This window comes from Erpetoichthys calabaricus, chromosome 1 (assembly GCF_900747795.2).
Source record: "Erpetoichthys calabaricus chromosome 1, fErpCal1.3, whole genome shotgun sequence".
Classification (NCBI taxonomy): Eukaryota; Metazoa; Chordata; class Cladistia; order Polypteriformes; family Polypteridae; genus Erpetoichthys; species Erpetoichthys calabaricus.
The window spans coordinates 304242394-304261972 of NC_041394.2; the positions used below are offsets into that span (position 1 = coordinate 304242394).

General features: G+C 39.0%; 1 protein-coding gene across 1 annotated transcript; it reads left to right on the forward strand.

The window, feature by feature from the left end:
* Positions 1-4099: 4099 nt before the first annotated feature.
* On the forward strand, positions 4100-19227 carry LOC114646808 (uncharacterized). The gene is given in 8 exon segments (XM_051923240.1): positions 4100-4110; positions 16148-16349; positions 16616-16938; positions 16941-17609; positions 18166-18235; positions 18543-18673; positions 18675-18709; positions 18945-19227. Coding segments are annotated over 7 exon segments (1548 nt in total). The 5' UTR covers positions 4100-4110; positions 16148-16150; the 3' UTR covers positions 19066-19227.
* Positions 19228-19579: the final 352 nt, after the last annotated feature.

Sequence of the window (19579 nt, forward strand, 5' to 3'; positions counted from 1 at the left end):
CCTTATGGGATACAAAGAGACCCCGTGCCGTCTGCGCCTCTGTGGACTTCAGCGAGCAGTGTGCTTTGGCAACCGGCACTCACTAGCCGGCTCCTCGCACGCACCCCCGCTGGATCCGCTCCCACAGCATGATCGGCCACCCGCACTGCATCCACTGTAGGAGGTGTGGCTATTCGGTGACCAGAACAATACGATACCGGCACCCCTTCGCTCAGCACTCCTCTTTCATTTACGGTACAGGTCCCACTTACCTGTACTACCGCGTCCCTCCAGCTGGAGAATCCAGCGTCGCACCTCCGCAGCCACTCCTGTACCTCAGTCAGGGGTGCGCCCGCTTTTTCCTCCAACCTCTTGATTGTCTCTCCGAGGATGCGGATAATCTGCAAAACCGACTGGACGTGCTGAAGGACCTCCTCCTGCACTCGTACGGCTGCAAGCACAGATATTAAATTAGTCGGCAGGTGCTGGTGTGGCGGAAGTGCTGTCCTCAAGGGCTCGGGAACCATCCATGTGCCCCCTGGGGGTGGCCACGGACCCCCACAGGGTTGAGCTTCCCAGCTCCGTATCCGTGGTCCTTGATGGAAATCAGGGGGCTTCCCTCTTGCGCCCGGGGGAGATATTGCCCCTCTCCTGGTCCTTCCCTGCTCCAGGCGTCCCGGTGGGGCAAGGTCCCTGGTCCCTGCCACAATATTCATTTAGGATAAAGTATTTTGATTTGCTTTCCATATTAAAATATACCATTAATCTTAGCATAAATAGCATAAAGGGTTAATAAATGTTAGAAACCTGTTCAAGCACATCAGGAACCCATATAAAGACAATAGATGGTCAAAAGATGACTAAAAATCAGCAGATGTCCTGTAAAATAACTGGAATTGTTACATACACAGAAATTTCAAGTGTGGTGGTGCAAATAAAAGGGTATATAAAGAATATAATTTAATAGACATTTATTTTATAATATTCATTTCGGTGTAAACAAACGAACCAACCAGAGTAGAATGTATGCATTGATTGACACTGTATGTAAATTCAATAGTTAATAAAATGAACCTCCGTCCTTTGTTTCTCTGATCATTCTGACCATGCTGTAATAGACTGCTATAAAGAATGCTCCCTGTTCCTGCATTTGCTGAATAATAATAAAAACACAATGAATAGCTTTTCTCCTTCTTGTTTACTTACTCAAAAAGGTTTACCAGTCTTTTCCCTGTAGATGATAAGTTTCTTTCGTTAATTAATATGTTTGATTTCTACCACAGTTTATATCATAGTCACAAACAGTCATGGGTGGAGTTTGAAATGTAGGCTTGTGGGGAAGAAAGATTAACCATAAAAAAATATTTTTTGAGTCACAACTGTACTGCTACATATTTACATAACAGTTTAATTCACATAATATAAATTATTCGTAATACAAAGTTACCAAATAACCCAAATCTCACAATAACACATTTAAAACATTTCATTAATGAAAATGAAAATAGCAGAATTTTTTTTCTGCTTATTGTACTTGTGAAAAAATAACACTTATTGTTAAACCTTTTCAAAAATGTATGCATGGTGTAATATTTAATTATCAGGAATTGAACATGAGAACAATCTAGATGAGAACAGGCCATTCAGACCAACAATGCTCTCCAGTCCTATCCACTTAATTCTTTTTAAAAAACATCTAGTTTGAAAAGTCCCTAAAGTCTTACTGTCTACCACACTACTTGGTAGCTTGGTAGCTTATTCCAAGTGTCTATGGTCTTCTGTGTAAAGAAAAACTTCCTAATGTGTGTGTGAAATATACCCTTAACAAGTTTCTAACTGTGTCCCTGTGTTCTTGATGAACTCATTTTAAAATAACAGTCTCAATCCACTGTACTAATTCCCTTCATAATTTTAAACACTTCAATCATGTCACCTCTTAATCTTCTTTTGCTTAAACTGAAAAGGCTCAGCTCTTTTAACCTTTCTTCATAATTCATCCTCTTTAACCCTGTAATCAGCCTGGTTGCTCTTCTCTGGATCTTTTCTAGTGCTGCTATGTCCTTTTTGTAGCCAGGAGACCAAAACTGCACACATTTGCCAAGATTTACCGCACCAGTGCATTATAAAGGTTGAGCATAACCTCCTGTGACTTGTACTTCACACATCGTGCTATATAACCTAACATTTTGTTAGCCTTCTTAATGGCTTCTGAATACCGTCAGGAAGTTGATAGCATAGAGTCTACTACAATTCCTAAATTCTTCTCATTGGGCTAACTATTTTAAAAAACATGCAGGTTAGTTGGACTGGTGATAGTAAATTGGCCCCTGAGGTGTCTTCCCGTGTGTGAATTCAAAAAACTTTTTTTTAATGAGTTTTAAGCACAGGGAAAAAAAATGAACATTTGAAAAATTCGTAATTTAATAAACCACCAAGAAAAGTAATATTACAACAATGTACGCTACGAACCAATCGCTGTAAACAGAAGTGAAGTGGAGGTTAAAATCCAATAGAAAAAAGTCTTCATTAAATACAACGAGGTTAAAACAATGCTGGAATCAGTCTCTTTAAAAACAAGCCCTTATGCGGCCAGCCCCCTCTCTCCCACGCGCGTGTGTGTGTGTGTGTGTCTCTCTCTCGTACGTGCGTGCATGCGTGTGTCTCTCTCGCGTGCATGCGTGTGTGTGTGTCTCTCTCTCTCTCTCGCGTGTGTGTCTCTCTCGCTTGCTGCACAGGGAATGCACAGGAAGAGACTGAACACGTGCGGAAATCATCGGCGCGCACGATCCAAAAGGGAAACTGGCTTGTTCGTATACCGAGTGTGTGGTCGTGAACAGATACAAAAGTTTGGCGAACATTTTGGTCGTAAACTGATTTGTACGTGTTCCGAGACGTTCGTGAACTGAGGTTCCACTGTACTTTGAAGCATTAAACATGGAGATGTGCACGTGACTTTAAGGTCATTTAAATAGCAGCTTCAGAATTTAGTTTCCCAACAGAAGTGTCACTCTGACATGTAAAAGAAGAAAAAATATACAAGTTGAAGTAAACTCTCTCAAGCAAAATTTGAAACAGTAAACTAATCCGTAATTTAAACAGAATGTTTCTTAATTTTAAGGGTACGCATGGTGTGCAAGAAAGACTAGGTTAGGCGACTTAAATTATTGTATTCATTGAATATTAACTTATTTTAAATTAGTTACGTCATTAAAATATTTGAGGGAAAAAAAAACAACCCTTTACTGGAGATTTATTTTAGTAGTGCATCCGTCAGGATTAGAAATGAGAACATTACAGGGTTGGCTCAAGTTGGACGGTTGGGAGACAAAGTCAGAGAGGCGAGATTCCATTGGTTTGGACATGTGCAAAGGAGAGATTCTGGGTATATTGGGAGAAGGATGCTAAGGATAGAGCTGCCAGGGAAGAGGAAAAGAGGAAGTCCTAAGAGAAGATTTATGGACATGGTGAGAGAGGACATGCAGGTGATGGGTGTAACAGAGTAAGATATAGCGGACAGGAAGATATGTAAAAAGATGATCCGCTTTGGCAACCCCTAACGGGAGCAGTCGAAAGAAGAAGAAGATGTTAATAGTGCATCCATATGTGGCAATTAGGAAGTAGCAGAATTGTTACTTAATTTGCTGAAAAGTTCTATAAATATTCTGGACTTATTAAACCATTTGATGATTACAAAACAATGTGCTACTAAATGTAAAAGGTTTAAAACATACACTGTAAAAAATTGCCAGGATTTCACAGGAGTTAACTGCAGAGGCTTAGCTAGGGTTTTCAGCGCCCAGGGACAACTGAAGATTTCGCGCCCCCTACTGTTTACCAAAATGCAATGGGGAAGGGAAATTTGGCTCCCCCTGGATGCTGTGCTCGGGGATAGATGTCCCCTCTTGCCCCCCCCCCTCCCCCCCTCAGCTACGCCACTGGTTAACTGTAAGTTTTCACAATAAAATACTGTATTCAGAAATGTTTTTTGTAATCACAGCAAGATACACCGTCTTCTGTCAAAAGACAGCAAATTACTGTAAAGTTGCATTGTGGGATATTACATTCACAGTGAGTGGAAGAAATGACACTACACGCTGTAGTGTACTTCGGCACGTGTTACTTATACAAACGGTAATTAACTTAAAACCCTATAACGCCATATGTACTATATTGGATACAGGTATTTCTAAGGCCTGTTCCTCAGTAACAGGATTACCATTTTCCTCAAAAACCAGTTGTATACAATAATATACATGCCTTCTCCCTCTGGTGGATGATCTATGCATCACTGGTGGCAAAGACCACTTTTTTTTGAAGAATCCAAGATGGCTGTATGCAAGGTGGAAGTTAGCATCGTTTTCAAGTTATAAGATGCCCTAATTTTTAAATAGTTACAGTAAGTGAAATGAAAAAAAAAAGTGATTATATTTCAAAATAAGTCTTTACTAGGGTGAAACAGCTCATAACTTAATTTTTCATTCAATATTTTTTAGAAAAACCATCGGGGAAAAAGTGTGAATCAAATATGATACTATGGGTATATAAATGTATTTCATGGGTCAGTGCATCAGTTGTTGTTTTAGTGCATTTCTTGATTAAATTTGTATTATACTGTATGTACAGTAATTCAAACTGCACTAAATATATTATTCAATTTAAGCTTGAATATTTCTTCTGGATATATTTTGAGTATAATTTTATGTTTATGTCAATTGTAAATAGTCAGTATATAATTTGTAAATGTAACAATGTATTGCTTGTATGATTATGATTTGAATATTTAGATGGCAAAGAAGTACAGTGTAGAAGACATCTTAAATATGATAATTGATGGAAATTCAAGCGACATAGAACAGTTAGGGGAGGAAGATGACGATGGTAGTGATGAGGAATGGACTCCTAAGGGAATGGCTGCTACAGAGGGATCAGATAGTAGTGGTGAAGAAGATGAACCTGTAGATGAAACAGACACACCAGTAAAGCCAAAACAGAGCACAACAAAGCAGTCAGCAAAGGGCAAAGTAAAAAAGAAAGAGTACAGATGGAGAAAAGTGCCATTTAAAAGTCCAAGTGTTGATTTTGATAGACATGTTGAGGACGTCTCTACAGAAAGGTCAGAATGGACACCATACATGTATTTCAAGCAGTTTGTTACTGATGAAGTGATTCAGGATATTGCACAACAAACTAACTTGTACAGTGTACAGAAACTGTGAACATCAGTAAACACAACACCCAAAGAAATTGAACAGGGTCTTGGCATGTACTTGCACATGGGGTTGGTACAGATGCCCAATGTAAGAGCCTATTGGGAGATGGAGACAAGGTACCCCACAGTGTGTGATGTGATGTCTCGAGAACGATTCCTTAAATTGCTGATATTGATTCATTTTCAAGACAACCTCAGTGTGTCTGACGACTAGAAGAAAGGCAAACTGTGGAAAATCAGACCATGGTTAGAAAAACTGCGCCAACAGTTTCTTCTCATACCTCCTGAAGAATTTCATGCGGTGGATGAAGTAATGGTGCCTTTCAAAGGCAAGTCTAACCTGCGTGTTTACATCCCATGAAAACCTCACAAATGGTGGTTCAAGATGTGGGCACGTGCTGGACAAAGTGGGTTACTGTATGATTTTGCTCTCTGCCAAGGTGCGGAAAATCCAGATAAGGAGAAATCTGATGTTGGTGTTTCCGGAGATGTTATCCTGAAATTGACCTCAATCCTTCCAGCAGGACAACATCACAAGGTTTTTGCTGACAACTATTTTACATCAGTACCTCTGGTGGATCACCTGAAAGAACGAGGACTCTACTATTTGGGAACAGTTCAAATGAACAGGGTAAAGAACTGCAGTATGATGGAAGAAAATGATTTGAAGAAAAAAGGAAGAGGGTCATGGGATTTCAGAGTGAATCAGAAAAACACTATCATTGTGAGATGGTGTGACAATAAGGCTGTGAATCTACTCTTCTCATTTGTTGGAGTTGAACCAGTGACAAATGTGAAACGCTGGGATCGAAAATCCAAAATGTACATAATGGTGCCAAGACCCCCTATTGTGGAGACATACAACACATTTATGGGTGGTATTGACCTTCTTGACATGTTGTCTGCTCTTTACAAGTTCTCCTTTAGATCCAGAAGATGGTATCTGTACATTTGGTGGCACACTGTCACTGTGGCAGTCATAAATGCATGGGATCTTTACAAGAGAGACCGGAAAGAACTGGAACCTAGGAAGAAACCAATGCCATTGCGAAGATTTCAAGCTTCTGTTGGGACTTCTCTCCACTGTCCTCTCCAGAACACAAGAAAATACCCCTACGTAAAAGACGAGCTGTTGCTGTACCCCCTGATGTGAGAAAGAATGGCATTGACCATTTACCAACTTGGAAAACAAGACAGAGGTGCAAGCACTGCCCAGGAAGTCACTTCTCACATGTCTACATGTCAACCTTTGTCTAAACAAAGACAGAAACTGTTTTTTGGTAAAGCTGCCAAATATACTTTACACACAGTGTAAAGTACTAAACCTGTTGTAAAAAGTTGTTAAATGTTGTAAAACTTATTTGTGTGTGCTAAGGTTTTTCTGAAGGCACACAGTTTTTGGTTGACCTGAAACGTCTGGGGCCTCATGTATAAACGGTGCGTACGCACAGAAATGTTGCATACGAACGTTTCCACACTCAAATCGTGATGTATAAAACCTAAACTTGGCGTAAAACCACGCACATTTCCACGGTACCTCATACCCTGGTGTACGCAATTTCTCCGCTCGGTTTTGCAGACTGCCGGCACCCAGCGTCAAAGCAGTGCTATGGTTCCTATGTGGTCACTCTTTCTTTCTTAGACCCACATTCCTGATGTGGATTTATAAATACACTGAAATTAACTGCATATTGTTTATTAGTGTAATGCATCTGATTGTAATTAACCTGTAGAAATATAATGGTCCAGGGAATAGCCATAGTATTCCAAATACCATAACTGCTTTAGCGTTGTTACGCTCACTGCATCTTCTTCTTCTTTCAGCTGCTCCCGTTAAGGGTTGCCACAGTGGATCCATATTACTCTCACTGCACCACTCAGAGTATTTATATCACTGTATCTGAGTGGGGAATCACAGCAGCAGCTGATCGGAAAGAGAATTATCGGTATACAGTTTCAAGCACACGACCTCAACCACGGCAAAACGCGTCAAAGTCATTCCTGTACGGACCTCGCGTTTCAGAAACAGTTTCATCCCAAGAACTATAAACGCACTCAATCAGTCCATCAAGTGCTCCTTGTAGAACTGTTTGTACTTATAAGTACAATTACCGGTACCCCACTGTAAACTTGCATTACAGTTATAATATTGCACAACCTGCGCCACTTTATAAAGCGCGTATGATGACAATATCATTTTTAAGATGAAATGCAGCAAAATATGTTGCTTATAGTATACAGATAAAACTTTAACTTTATTTAAATAATCTGTATTGTTAATAATTAAATATGTGAGGACACGGTGCCGCAGCGCTAGCTAGTTCATGGATTGTTCCTGCCTTGCGCTGTATTATTGCTGGTGCTGACGCGACACTGGAAGGATAGACGGATAGAATAATTAAATATGTACTACGAAGATATTTCAATGTTCCTTAAAAGTTTTGAAGAATTGGTGTTCTAAGCTTACAGATGGCTTAACGTCTATTACAGAGCTGATTGTGTGGCGATTGGGTATTTGGAGAAAGAAAAGTAAGGACAGGAATTGGAGGTTAGTACGTTTGAAAGAGACAGTACTTCTGTAATAAATTATTTCATCGAAGGTCGCACATGGCGCAGCAAGCCTCTTGCGTGAGATATGAACAATCACTGCGCCACCGTGTTCCCATGTTTAATAACATGCTTTCATTCCTATCATCATGAAAAAGATATCACGTATACATCTCAGTATTTTAATTATTCAGAGAGCTGTAATATCACGAATGCAATGGATTCTGTGTTCTGTCGGAGAAAGAGAAAGAACGGAAGCACGTAGTGATTCACACACATAGAGCACATAGAAGATCAAATACAGAACAAAGCATTTAACGTGCTTCTTGAGAAACTAGTAAAATAAACGATTTTAAGATGAAGTTTATGATGTTCTACTTTAATGACAAAATAAACTACGTGATTAAAGTGGAAATTTCAAGATTAAAGTTGACATTTCGTGCTTTTTTCCCACTGTGTGCCTATTTTTTATTCTCTGTACCCTAATAAGCTTTCATATGACACTCAGACGGTGGGCTACGAGTCGCCTTTTCACGCCGACTTTGATATGTGACTTCTTTTTTATTTCGGGCACTGTGCGACTTTGTGAACTTGAGCTTTTGAGTTTCTCTGACACTATGTCACTCGATCAACTTCCTTTTGTTGATTATACCACTGTTTAAACCAACAAATAGTACGTTTTTCCTTTGCCTCCACTTGGTATTCGCTGAAATTCTTATATTTTCCCCCATGCTTTTCCCATTGTCTTTTCACAGAAGGCTATTTATATCGATTTGCATATTCAAAGAGGCGTAATTCTGGGAGGAGTTGGGGCGGGATAGAAGGCGCGTGCACGTGCGTTACTTTTCACGCTGATCGGGATTTATGTAGTGGAAGAACGTGAAAGTTTGCGTGCGCACAGATTCCTGCATCTGGATTTTTCTGTGCGTACGCACATTCCCACTTTTGTGCTTACGCCATGTTATAGTGTCAGTTCTACGAACGGCGTTATACATGAGGCCCCTGGTGTTTCAAATGTAATACAAAAAAAAAACATATTCCCAGGTCATATTTAAAATTTTTTTTTTGAACTCTCAAAAGGATCCAATAAACAGTTCAATCTTGAAAAAACAGAATTTTCTGACTATTCATTCATATAGCAGGCTTTATTACTATTCATTGGATTTCCCCATTATAATTATAATAATTTCTGCTTTGTCTTGTTAGAGAGGAAGTTATGCGGTCATTTTAAGACTTTATACCTGGAGTGTATTAGAAACTTATATACTGTATGCTTTCAGTTTGTACTTTCTCATATTGTTTGAGTACGTGCCGTTTCATTTAATTTCAGTTTGTGCATTTCTCAATCTACTTAAATCATGCCTTTCAATATATATTAATTCTAGCATTTGTGTACAGCTGTAATTAATGATTTCTTTCATAAAATTTAAGTTCTAGCATTTTCAAACCGTTTCAGTTTGTGCATTTTCATTTATTTTTAACTTGTGTCTTATATAGCTTCAGGTCTGCGTTTTCATATTGTTCCAATGTGAGCTTTTTAATGTAGTTTTAGTTCATGTATTTTTAAACAGTTTTAATTTTTGGATTTTGATAAAGTTTATGTGCTTTTGTTTTAAACTGTGATGAAAGATGTTAGAGCGGGAACAGCATAAATATATATATATATATATATATATATATATATATATATATATATATATATATATATATATATATATATATATATTAATAATTAATGGTGAACTCCACAGGCAAAAATAATACATGGAAGCAAATGTATTGATTTAAGCATGGTTGATAGTAATTTGACTTGAAATGGTATTTTAACGGTTTCTTACTGGTTTAACTTTTTTTTGTAGATACATATTGTAGTTTTTTTTTCTGTTAACATTTCCTTTGGGATCCTAACCATATTGCATTTTCCACATTTAAGTTATAGTTATAGTTAAGTTATAGTTAGCTGGTCTGCGTTAGAAGAGGCAGCCTTAGGAAAATATTTTTGACTCTATTAGCTATTACATAGATTTGCCATTCATTTCACAATGTTCCATTGTAAATTTAGTAAGTGCCAGTATGTCTGTAGTAATGTTACTCAGTTTATTCAACACACAAAGCTGCACAGTAACACTCCCAATTATCAGTATCAGTATGGTGTGCCTACATGCTCTCGGATGTATCGCAAAGCCAGTGTTCTAAAGACACACATATATAGAGACCATAAGGAAGCAGTTCCTACTCTGCGGCACTACAAGCAATTCATTACACCCTTAAACTGTGTGGTTCAGTCATGTGAAGTTAAGTGTGGTGCTTTAACCTCTCTCATAAAGCATTTAAAATCACACATAAAACAAGGACTGGAAATCAATTGCCCATTCAGAGGTTGTGAGAGCATTTTTACAGTTAAGTCAAGTTTAGCCTCACATATTTCAAGGAAACATATAGGTTCAGAGGACCTAGATGATTCAATTCTAGATACATCTGTTCCCATGGATCCCTTTGGTGTTCATAATCATCCATCCATCCATCCATCCATTTTCCAACCCGCTGAATCCAAACAGAGGGTAATGGGGGTCTGCTGGAGCTAATCCCAGCCAACACAGGGCAAAAGGCAGGAATCAATCCCAGGCAGGGTGCCGTCCCACCGCAGTGTTCATAATCAGACAGATTGAAATATTTTAGATGAGGATGATTGTGAACCAGAAAGGCAACTGGCTGTGGATGAAACTCTGTTTTTACAAAACATTACACTTCTTTATCTGAAATTACAAGCTAATTTACACGCAAGACAGTGTTGTCAGAGGTTGCTCTACATAGTGAATAAGCAAAATCTATTTTTCTACTTACACACGTATTTCCTTTCTTTCAGATCATGTCTGGCTCTGCTGTTTCTCATCATAAGTACCTAAACAACCCTGATTCATTTTGTTATATCTGTGGCAGTTTCACCATTCCTAGTCAAAGGGTGAACATCAGCACATTTGTAGAGCAAGCCTATTTAGTTAAACTTGGTGATCAAGATAAGTCTTGGACCCCTCATAAGGTGTGCAAACAGTGTGTTGAGGGTTTACGGATGTGGACAAAGGGAACATGTGATAAGATGCCATTTGGTATTCCTATGGTTTGGTGAGAGCCAGAAGATCATTTCAGTGACTGTCACTTTTGTATAGTGAAAACTTCAGTATATAACAAGAAAAATAAATGTAACATAGAGTATCCTAGTCTACCATCGGCTATACGTCCAATGGCTCATTCAGATGAAATCCCAGTGTCGGTTTTCGTTACACTACCCTTTCTTGAAGAACATGATTATGGTGATGAACTAGGTGACAACAATGATGAAAAGTTTGAAATTGAAGAGGACTCTGTTCATAAGGGATTTGATCAGCATGAGTTGAGTGATTCGGCATGTGATTTGGGACTATCGAAGAAGGCTTCAGAACTCCTAGCATCAAGACTGCATGAGAAAAACTTACTTGAAAAAGGAACAAAGGTATCATACTTTCAAACTAGAGAAATTGCATTTCTGCAGTACAGTACTTTAGAATTGACAGTGGCTTTGTGTATTGCCATAACATATCTGGTTTAATGGAGGAATTGGGAATTCCAATCTATAACTCAACTGAATGGCGACTATTCATCGATAGCTCAAAGCGGAGCTTAAAGTGTGTCCTCCTTCACAATGACAATATATTTGGGTCAGACCCAGTTGGCCATTCAGTTTCTCTTTGTGAAGAATATGCGGACATAAAGAGAGACATTGAGTTGTTGCAATATCACCAACACAATTGGGTCATCTGTGTTGACCTTAAAATGGTATGCTTCCTTCTTGGTCAGCAACACGGATACACCAAGTATCCCTGTTATCTGTGCATGTGGGACAGCAGAGCTTGTGAGAGGCATTGGAATTGGCCTCCAAGATCTGCCCTAAAACCTGGTGATCCAAACATTCTACATGAGCCAGTTGTTGATAGAAAGAATATTATATTCCTGCCTCTGCACATGAAACTGGGTCTGATGAAGCAGTTCGTTAAATTTTTGCCAACTGAAGGAGACTGTTTCAAGTACAGTACAGTCTTGCTTATCCTACCTTCACTTATCCAACTTTCCGTATTATCCAACGTCCCACCGCAAAAAAAAACCCAAAAAAAACGCATCAATCGGCAACAAGAACTGCAAGTTGCGAGTGTGAGCGTAGTCTATTTTTTGTTGCTCCCGACTCTACTGCAGCTAATTAGTTACCCCGACTGTACAGTGGCGCGCCCGTCTACATTATGAGTCATGTATCTGTCATTCGCCCCACCCTCACTCACTCACTGTAACAACTCACTACTCAGTGCAGCACAGTTTATAATTGTATGCGGATCGGTTCATCGTCTGTTACATGCATATGTGTCTGTGTGTGTTAATCTGACAAACGTTGTGTTGTTTAAAAGTTGAAATTTATGCAAGTACAGTATTATGGCAACGAAAACAAAGAAAGTTGTTGTATTGATGGAACAAAAACTTGAGGCAATCAAGAGACTGGACAAGGGAGAGACAATGCAGAAGGTAGTTGACGACTTTGGAGTTGGACGGGTAACAGTAGGACACTGGAAGAAGAAACGAATAGACATAGAAAAATGGTGTGCATCAAGAGTTACAGAGGGTGCATTAAAAGAAACAAAAACTATGAAAAAATGTGACTATGAAAAAGTTAGTGAAGCTTTGTATGTTTGGTTTACACAGTTCAGGAACAAAGGTGTGCCTATTTCAGGGCCTATTTTACGTCAAAAGGCATTGCATTTTCGTAATGAATTCAATGAAGGGAACCCAGATTTCAGAGCAAGTTTCAGTTGGCTCGACCGATGAAAGAAACGCTACGGTGTCCATCAGTTATGTGTTTGTGGTGAAAAACTATCATCGAATTTTGAAGAAATGGAAGCATTCAAGAAAAGACTTCAGGAATTTATTGAAACTGAAAGCCTAATGGGTGATCAGATATTTAACTGTGATGAATCAGGCCTTAATTACAAAATGTTACCTAGTAAGAGTCTTGCAGCCAGAACTGAAGCGGCAGCCCCTGGCTACAAGTGTAGCAAGGAAAGGCTGACAATTTTAGCATGTAGCAATGCTACAGCAAACCACAAAATGAACCTTGCAATGATTGGAAAATCCAAAAATCCTAGAGCCTTTAAAACAGTTTCAAAAAACGCTCTTCCTGTAAAAATACTACAGTCAGAAAAGCGCATGGATGCACAGTGAAATTTGCAAAGAATGTTTTTTAAGGAATTCATTCCTTCAACAGAGAAGTTTTTGAAAGAAAATAATTTACGCAGAAAAGCAGTTTTGTTGCTAGATAATTCTCCAACGCACCCTGATGCAGAGGAGCTTCAAGATGGTGACATTAAGGCAATGTTTCTGCCCCCAAATGTAACTGCCATATGCCAACCTATGGATCAGGGTGTTTTGGAAATGATAAAAAGGAACTATTGCAGAAAGCTACTGTCCACAGTGATAGAAGAAATTGAAGAAGGACAAGACATGATTGAAAAACTGAAATGCATCAATGTAAAGGATGTTGCTTATTGGGTTGCAAGGGCCTGGGCTGACGTAAGGGCTCCAACAATTGCCAAATCATGGAAGAAGCTGCTAGGCGATGATGAAAGTATGGAAACGGAAAGCACAGATCAAACCGAAGAAACCATTCTACCTTTAGTGCAACGTATTCCTGGATGTGAGGATGCATCTTTGCAAGAAATCGAAAGTTGGATGAAGGATGATGATCAGTATGAAATAACTGATGAAGAAATTGTTGCTCTTGTCAATTGCGACGACAATGAAATTGAAGATCAAGATCAAGCACCAACTATTCAGCCTCTCAGAATTTCACATAACGACGGAGTTAAGGCTCTAGAAACTGTAATTAAATACACTGAGCAACAAGAAGGAGCTACAGGAATCGACATAATGATGCTGCAAAGATGGCGAGACTTGGCAGCGAAGAAACGGCACTCATCAGGAAAGCAGACTATGATCAAAAATTTCTTTAAATCATCACAGGACTGAACTTTTTAAGTATAGTACATACTGTATTTAACTTCAGACAATTCTGTAACTGTAAGTTAATTTTTCAGTTAATTTTTTCTGTTGTTTTATTGTAAAACATGATTATTAGGTTCGTAATGTGTAAAATTATAACATAGTTTGACATTTAATAGGCTTTTTCTTAACACCTCCCATTATCCAACATTTTCGCTTATCCGACATTCTGCCGGCCCGTTTATGACGGATAAGCGAGACTCTACTGTACCTCATTTTGGCATAAAGACCGGTGTGTTTGATGGTCCACAGAATCGGCAGCTCATCAAAGATGAACATTTCATCAGGACAATGTCAGAAGACGAAAAGAATGCTTGGTTATCATTCAAAGCCATTGTCAAGGACTTTCTTGGAAACACACGAGCAAATAATTACACAGAAATTGTCCAGAAACTCTTGCAGAGCTACAAAATGCTTGGTTGAAATATGAGCATCAGGGTGCATTTTCTGCATAGCTATCTTTCTAACTTCCCGGAAAACCTTGGTGCAGTCAGTGATGAGCAAGGTGAATGATTCCACCAAGATTTGAAGGTCATGGAAGGACAGTATCAGGGTAGATGGGATGTACATATAATGGCTGACTATTGTTGGAGCATCCGACGGGATTGTCTTAATACTGAAGACTCCAGGAAAAGCTATAAGCGTAAATTTTTACCTTAACCGCTTACCTGATTAATTTTCAGATGTTTTACTGTAAAAAAAATGTCATAGAGTAACAATAAATCCTTTGTATGAACAAAAGAAATTTAAATAAACAGTACATTCAAGTTATTATTTCATTATTTTTTCATTGTATGTAAAATTTATATGTTTTTTGACAAAAATGGAGGGTACCATGTATCATAAAAACTGGATGTGATATCAAAAAACTGGGGTCATTTCTGGATTCACCACAAATTAGTAAAAAACAAGTGTAAGATCTAACTCAACAAAAAATGCATTCCCAGTGTGATGAAATGACCAGGGGGGATTCTCTTAAGATGTATAACAGGGAACTTCTAGATAGATAGATAGATAGATAGATAGATAGATAGATAGATAGATAGATAGATAGATAGATAGATACTTTATTAATCCCCAAGGGGAAATTCACATACTCCAGCGGCAGCATACTGATAAAAAAACAATATTAAATTAAAGAGTGATAAAAATTCAGGTATAACAGACAGTAACTAATGTTAACGTTTACTCCCCGTTTAGTGTGGGGGAGGAACAATCTTCTCAGTCTGTCAGTGGTGCAGGACAGTGACAGCAGTCTGTCGCTGAAGCTGCTCCTTTGTCAGTGGATGCAGTGGATTCTCCATGATTGACAGGAGCCTGCTCAGCGCCCGTCGCTCTGCCACAGATATCAAACTGTCTAGCTCCGTGCTTACAATAAAGCCTGCCTTCCTCACCAGTTTGTCCAGGCGTTAGGCGTCCCTCTTCTTTATGCTGCCTCTCCAGCACACCACCGCATAGAAAAGGGCGATCACCACAACCGTCTGATAGAACATCTGCAGCATCTTATTGCAGATGTTGAAGGACGCCAGCCTTCTAAGAAAGTATAGTCGGCTCTGTCCTTTCTTGCACGGAGCATCAGTATTGGCAGTCCAGTCCAATTTATCATCCAGCTGCACTCCCAGGTATTTATAGGTCTGCACCCTCTGCACACAGTCACCTCTGATGATCACGGGGTCCATGAGGGGCCTTGGCCTCCTAAAATCCACCACCAGCTCCTTGGTTTTGCTGGTGTTCAGTTGTAGGTTGTTTGAGTCGCACCATTTAACAAAGTCCTTGATTAGGTTCCTATACTCCTCCTCCTGCCCACTCCTGATGCAGCTCACGATAGCAGTGTCGTCAGCGAACTTTTGCACGTGGCAGGACTCCGAGTTGTATTGGAAGTCCGATGTATATAGGCTGAACAGGACCTGAGAAAGTATAGTCCCCTGCGGAGCTCCTGTGCTGCTAACCACAATGTCAGACCTGTAGTTCCTGAGATGCACATACTGAGGTCTGTCTGTAAGAATGTCCACGAAGCATGCCACCAGGTATGAATCTACTCTCATCTCTTTCAGCTTGTCCCTAAAGAGCAGAGGTTGGATGGTGTTGAAGGCGCTAGAGAAGTCCAGAAACATAATTCTTACTGCACCACTGCCTCTGTCCAAGTAGGAGAGGGATCGGTGTAGCATATAGATGATGGCATCCTCCGCTCCCACCTTCTCCTGGTATGCGAACTGCAGATCATACAGACATAAAATTGTTCAAATAACGCATTAGTGATAATAAACAAACAATCAAGGGGTTTTATGAATTAATTAGTTAATATTTGACTGTCTGCCCCAAAGTCTCTTTTAGAAAATGAGTCAAGACATAAGGGAAGTGGTGCTGTCTATCTTGCCAAGCATCTCAAATGAATCCTTAACATCTCTTTTTGAACGGTTACAATAGCTTGGTGTGGAAAGCACGGAAGACCTTGCTTTTGTACAAGAGAAGGATCTGGAGAAATACATTAGGCCAATCCAGTGTCGCAAACTATTAAACAGCATTAAAAATGAAGGTAAATATATATTTTGGTAACTGCCAGTGGTAAGCTGAACAAATAACACTGAAGTTCAAAGATTATTGAAGGGCGAACTCACTGACCTGAAAAACACAATCATGTCTTTCATTTACTCCTGTCCTTCTTTCTGTTTCTTTCCGGTGGCTACCAATATAATATATTGAACTGGAAGAATGTAATTTATCATTAATTTACTGTACTGCTTTTTTGTCTTTCTTCCACTGATCTTTTTTGCTGTCATTTCTAGGACTTCTAGGTAACAGTTCAAAGTGAAGTGGATGCTACTGCCTCTTCATCCCTCTCATCAAGCCCCATGAGCACTCCACTCATCCTATCTTCTAACTCCTCAAGAACTCCAAACTCCTCTGTTTCTTTATCCCCACATCCTTGTAGGCCATGGTATGCAGAGTTCCAAGTCAATTGGAATAGGATGCCAGCAGTGATTCAAAAAGTAGTGGCAAATCAAACAAGACCAGCACCAGGGGAATGAAAAGATATGGTGAAAGCAGTGGTTGATCAGATGCTTGAACATGATCTTAACCCTACCAAAACAATGTGTCACAGTGTAGTCCGAGGAATTGTAAGGGAATACTGTACCCAAAAAGTTTTGCGGATGTTGGAAAAAAAGGAGACATGGTTGGAGAGAGCTGCCACTCTCTTCTTCAGCAAGTTAAAACAAGAGAGGAATATAAAAACAGAAAAAATACTCTTGCAAGGCGACACAGAGAAACAAGGTCCCATGCTAATGCAGCAGGGGAGGTAAGAGGCCCTGTAGATCAGTATGGATGTGTGAGGTGGTGTCCTGTAGAACTGCCAACTGGAGAAACGGAGGCATCATTAGATTAAATGAAAATGCATCTACTTAAAATCTTCTCAGAGTTAGGGATGGGTGGAGCAGAGAAAGCTCAACCTCTTATGGAGAAGACCTATATCCTCCAGCGCCGATACCTTAACTGAGTGCCTGCACCACACATTGCACAAATTCAGAAGGAATGGCCTTTCCTTTTCTCACAAAGATGTCTTTACTCCCACTTTAGGCTTCTAACAGACATCTCTATCCTCAGCAAGCTGCAAGAGGCACTGGACAATAAAGGCAGTACAATTATAAAGTTCTGCCAGGAACTAAGCCATCATTCAGGAATTCAGGATGTCCTGTCTAAGTTTGAACCAGAGATTTCAGTTAAGGCTGCATGTATCCTTCTCCTCCTGATGGCATACTTTAAAGAGTCCAAGGATGCAATCCTACTTCAAGCAGATGTAAGATATTAATGACTTTCACAAAGTAATTGTTTTAGAGATAGAAAAGTGAGTTTTGCTTACAATAGACCAGGAACCCCACTGGCTTTGAAAATGCTTTAGAGTTGATTTTAGTTTTTATTTTTCTAAAATCAATGCCTTGAAATTTTTGAAAATGAATGGGGTATCTTGAGGTGTGCTTGATTTTTATATAGCAGTAAATGCTCAGTATTCTATGTGAAGAACTAGTATGATAGAACCAATGAAATGAACATGATGGCTCAACTCAACCTGACCAAGAGTAAAAAAGGCAGGTGCCAATGCTGGAACTTGGGTAGACAATACAGTATATTAATTTCCATACTTGTATTCATACACTCTTAATCCCCCATGCAGACACATAGTTCTCTGACTACTGAATTTTAGTAAAATACATATTGTTAAATCTAGAATTGTGAATCACTGGGGTCAAAGGACTTTCTTCTGGCATCATTTTTACTCTTCACTAAAAGATATACAGTATACACTGTACGTATATCTAGCATATGTTAAAGTTATGTATTACTGTATTTTACAGACATGTGCCACAGGCGCTGAAGTTCAGAGGACAATGATGCTACCAAGCACTCCCCGCTTGATTATACAAGGTAATGTTAACAACACGTGTAGCTTATAGTGCCAGCAACTATAGTAATATGTAAACCTGTATTACCATCTCATATATGTTTTGAAAGGTCTGTGCAGCTGCCCTTTACTTTGCAGAGACCAGAAGAACAGTGTGCAGACCTATGACTCCTTTCTGCTTTTATGATTAATACACTGTAATTATTTCTATTACTTTAATAGTTGTAATCTAAGACCCTGTGTTAGCAGCCCATTCCTTTCACTTTGTTGTTCATTTAAGAATTCCACTTCTTTGCATAAGTACATGATGAGTATCTTCGTTTATTTCAGATGACATGATGAAGCCTAAAGCCTGGATGTTGTCAATTGAAGGACAAGTGGTCATGGGACCACATAATGACTTCATCAATGGTATTGCTGTAATCTTCACAAGTTATTACAACTTTAACTTGCAGTATTCCTGAAGATGCCTCATCCACATTGGAGTTTATCTAAAGGTAAACTAACACACTAACATTGTAGATAACACTTGTCCTTTTAAAGAAGCATGGGTAATAGTGAGACTAGTAAACAACCACAACATTGTTAAAATGGCAGAGAAATATTGTTTGGTTTTCATAGGAGGAGTGTTAGGAATCAGTATTCTGTAGAAAAGAAGAGCATTTAATGTCTTTTGATAAACAGTGTGAAAAAGCTCAAATAAAACTGATAGCTTCTATATTTTGTTTACAGGTGTTTTTTGGGTATTAACCCAGAGTCGGGCTCAAAATCAAAAAAGAAACATGGACACATCAACCAACAAGTTTGTACACTTCTGAGGACACTTAATGATTTTGAATGGATGTCAATGTAGACATTATTTTCTAAAAGGACTCATGATAATTCAAAATAGATTTAAAGTGTTTTTATCCCCTGTTTTGCCTCAGTTTAATTTCTATCTTGCTGTATTTAAAAATGTTAGACTGCTTTGTAGTTACATTTTTGTTTTTTAACATTATGTTTGAAATGTTAAACACTGAAGTTCAATGTCTTGAATTTAATTTCTTAAAATATGCCTTTTAAAAGGACGCAAGCTTTCAGAATTATTGACTGATTTTATGCACTTGACTCTTTAAGATGTCTCTAAATCTGGAGAAAGTAACATATCTCTCTATTATAAAAAAAAAATCCTGGGAGAGATAGATGGGAGACGAGACGTTATCTGCACGTTAAGATCACGGAAGACACTTAAAAGACCCGCAAGACGAAAGAGAATGGCCACGGAGCATCTCGCGGGGACCTTAAACATGAGACTTTGTACCAAGAGATTGACCCAGGACCATCTCGCGATGACGTAGAACATGAGATTCTTGCAAGACACGCCCTAC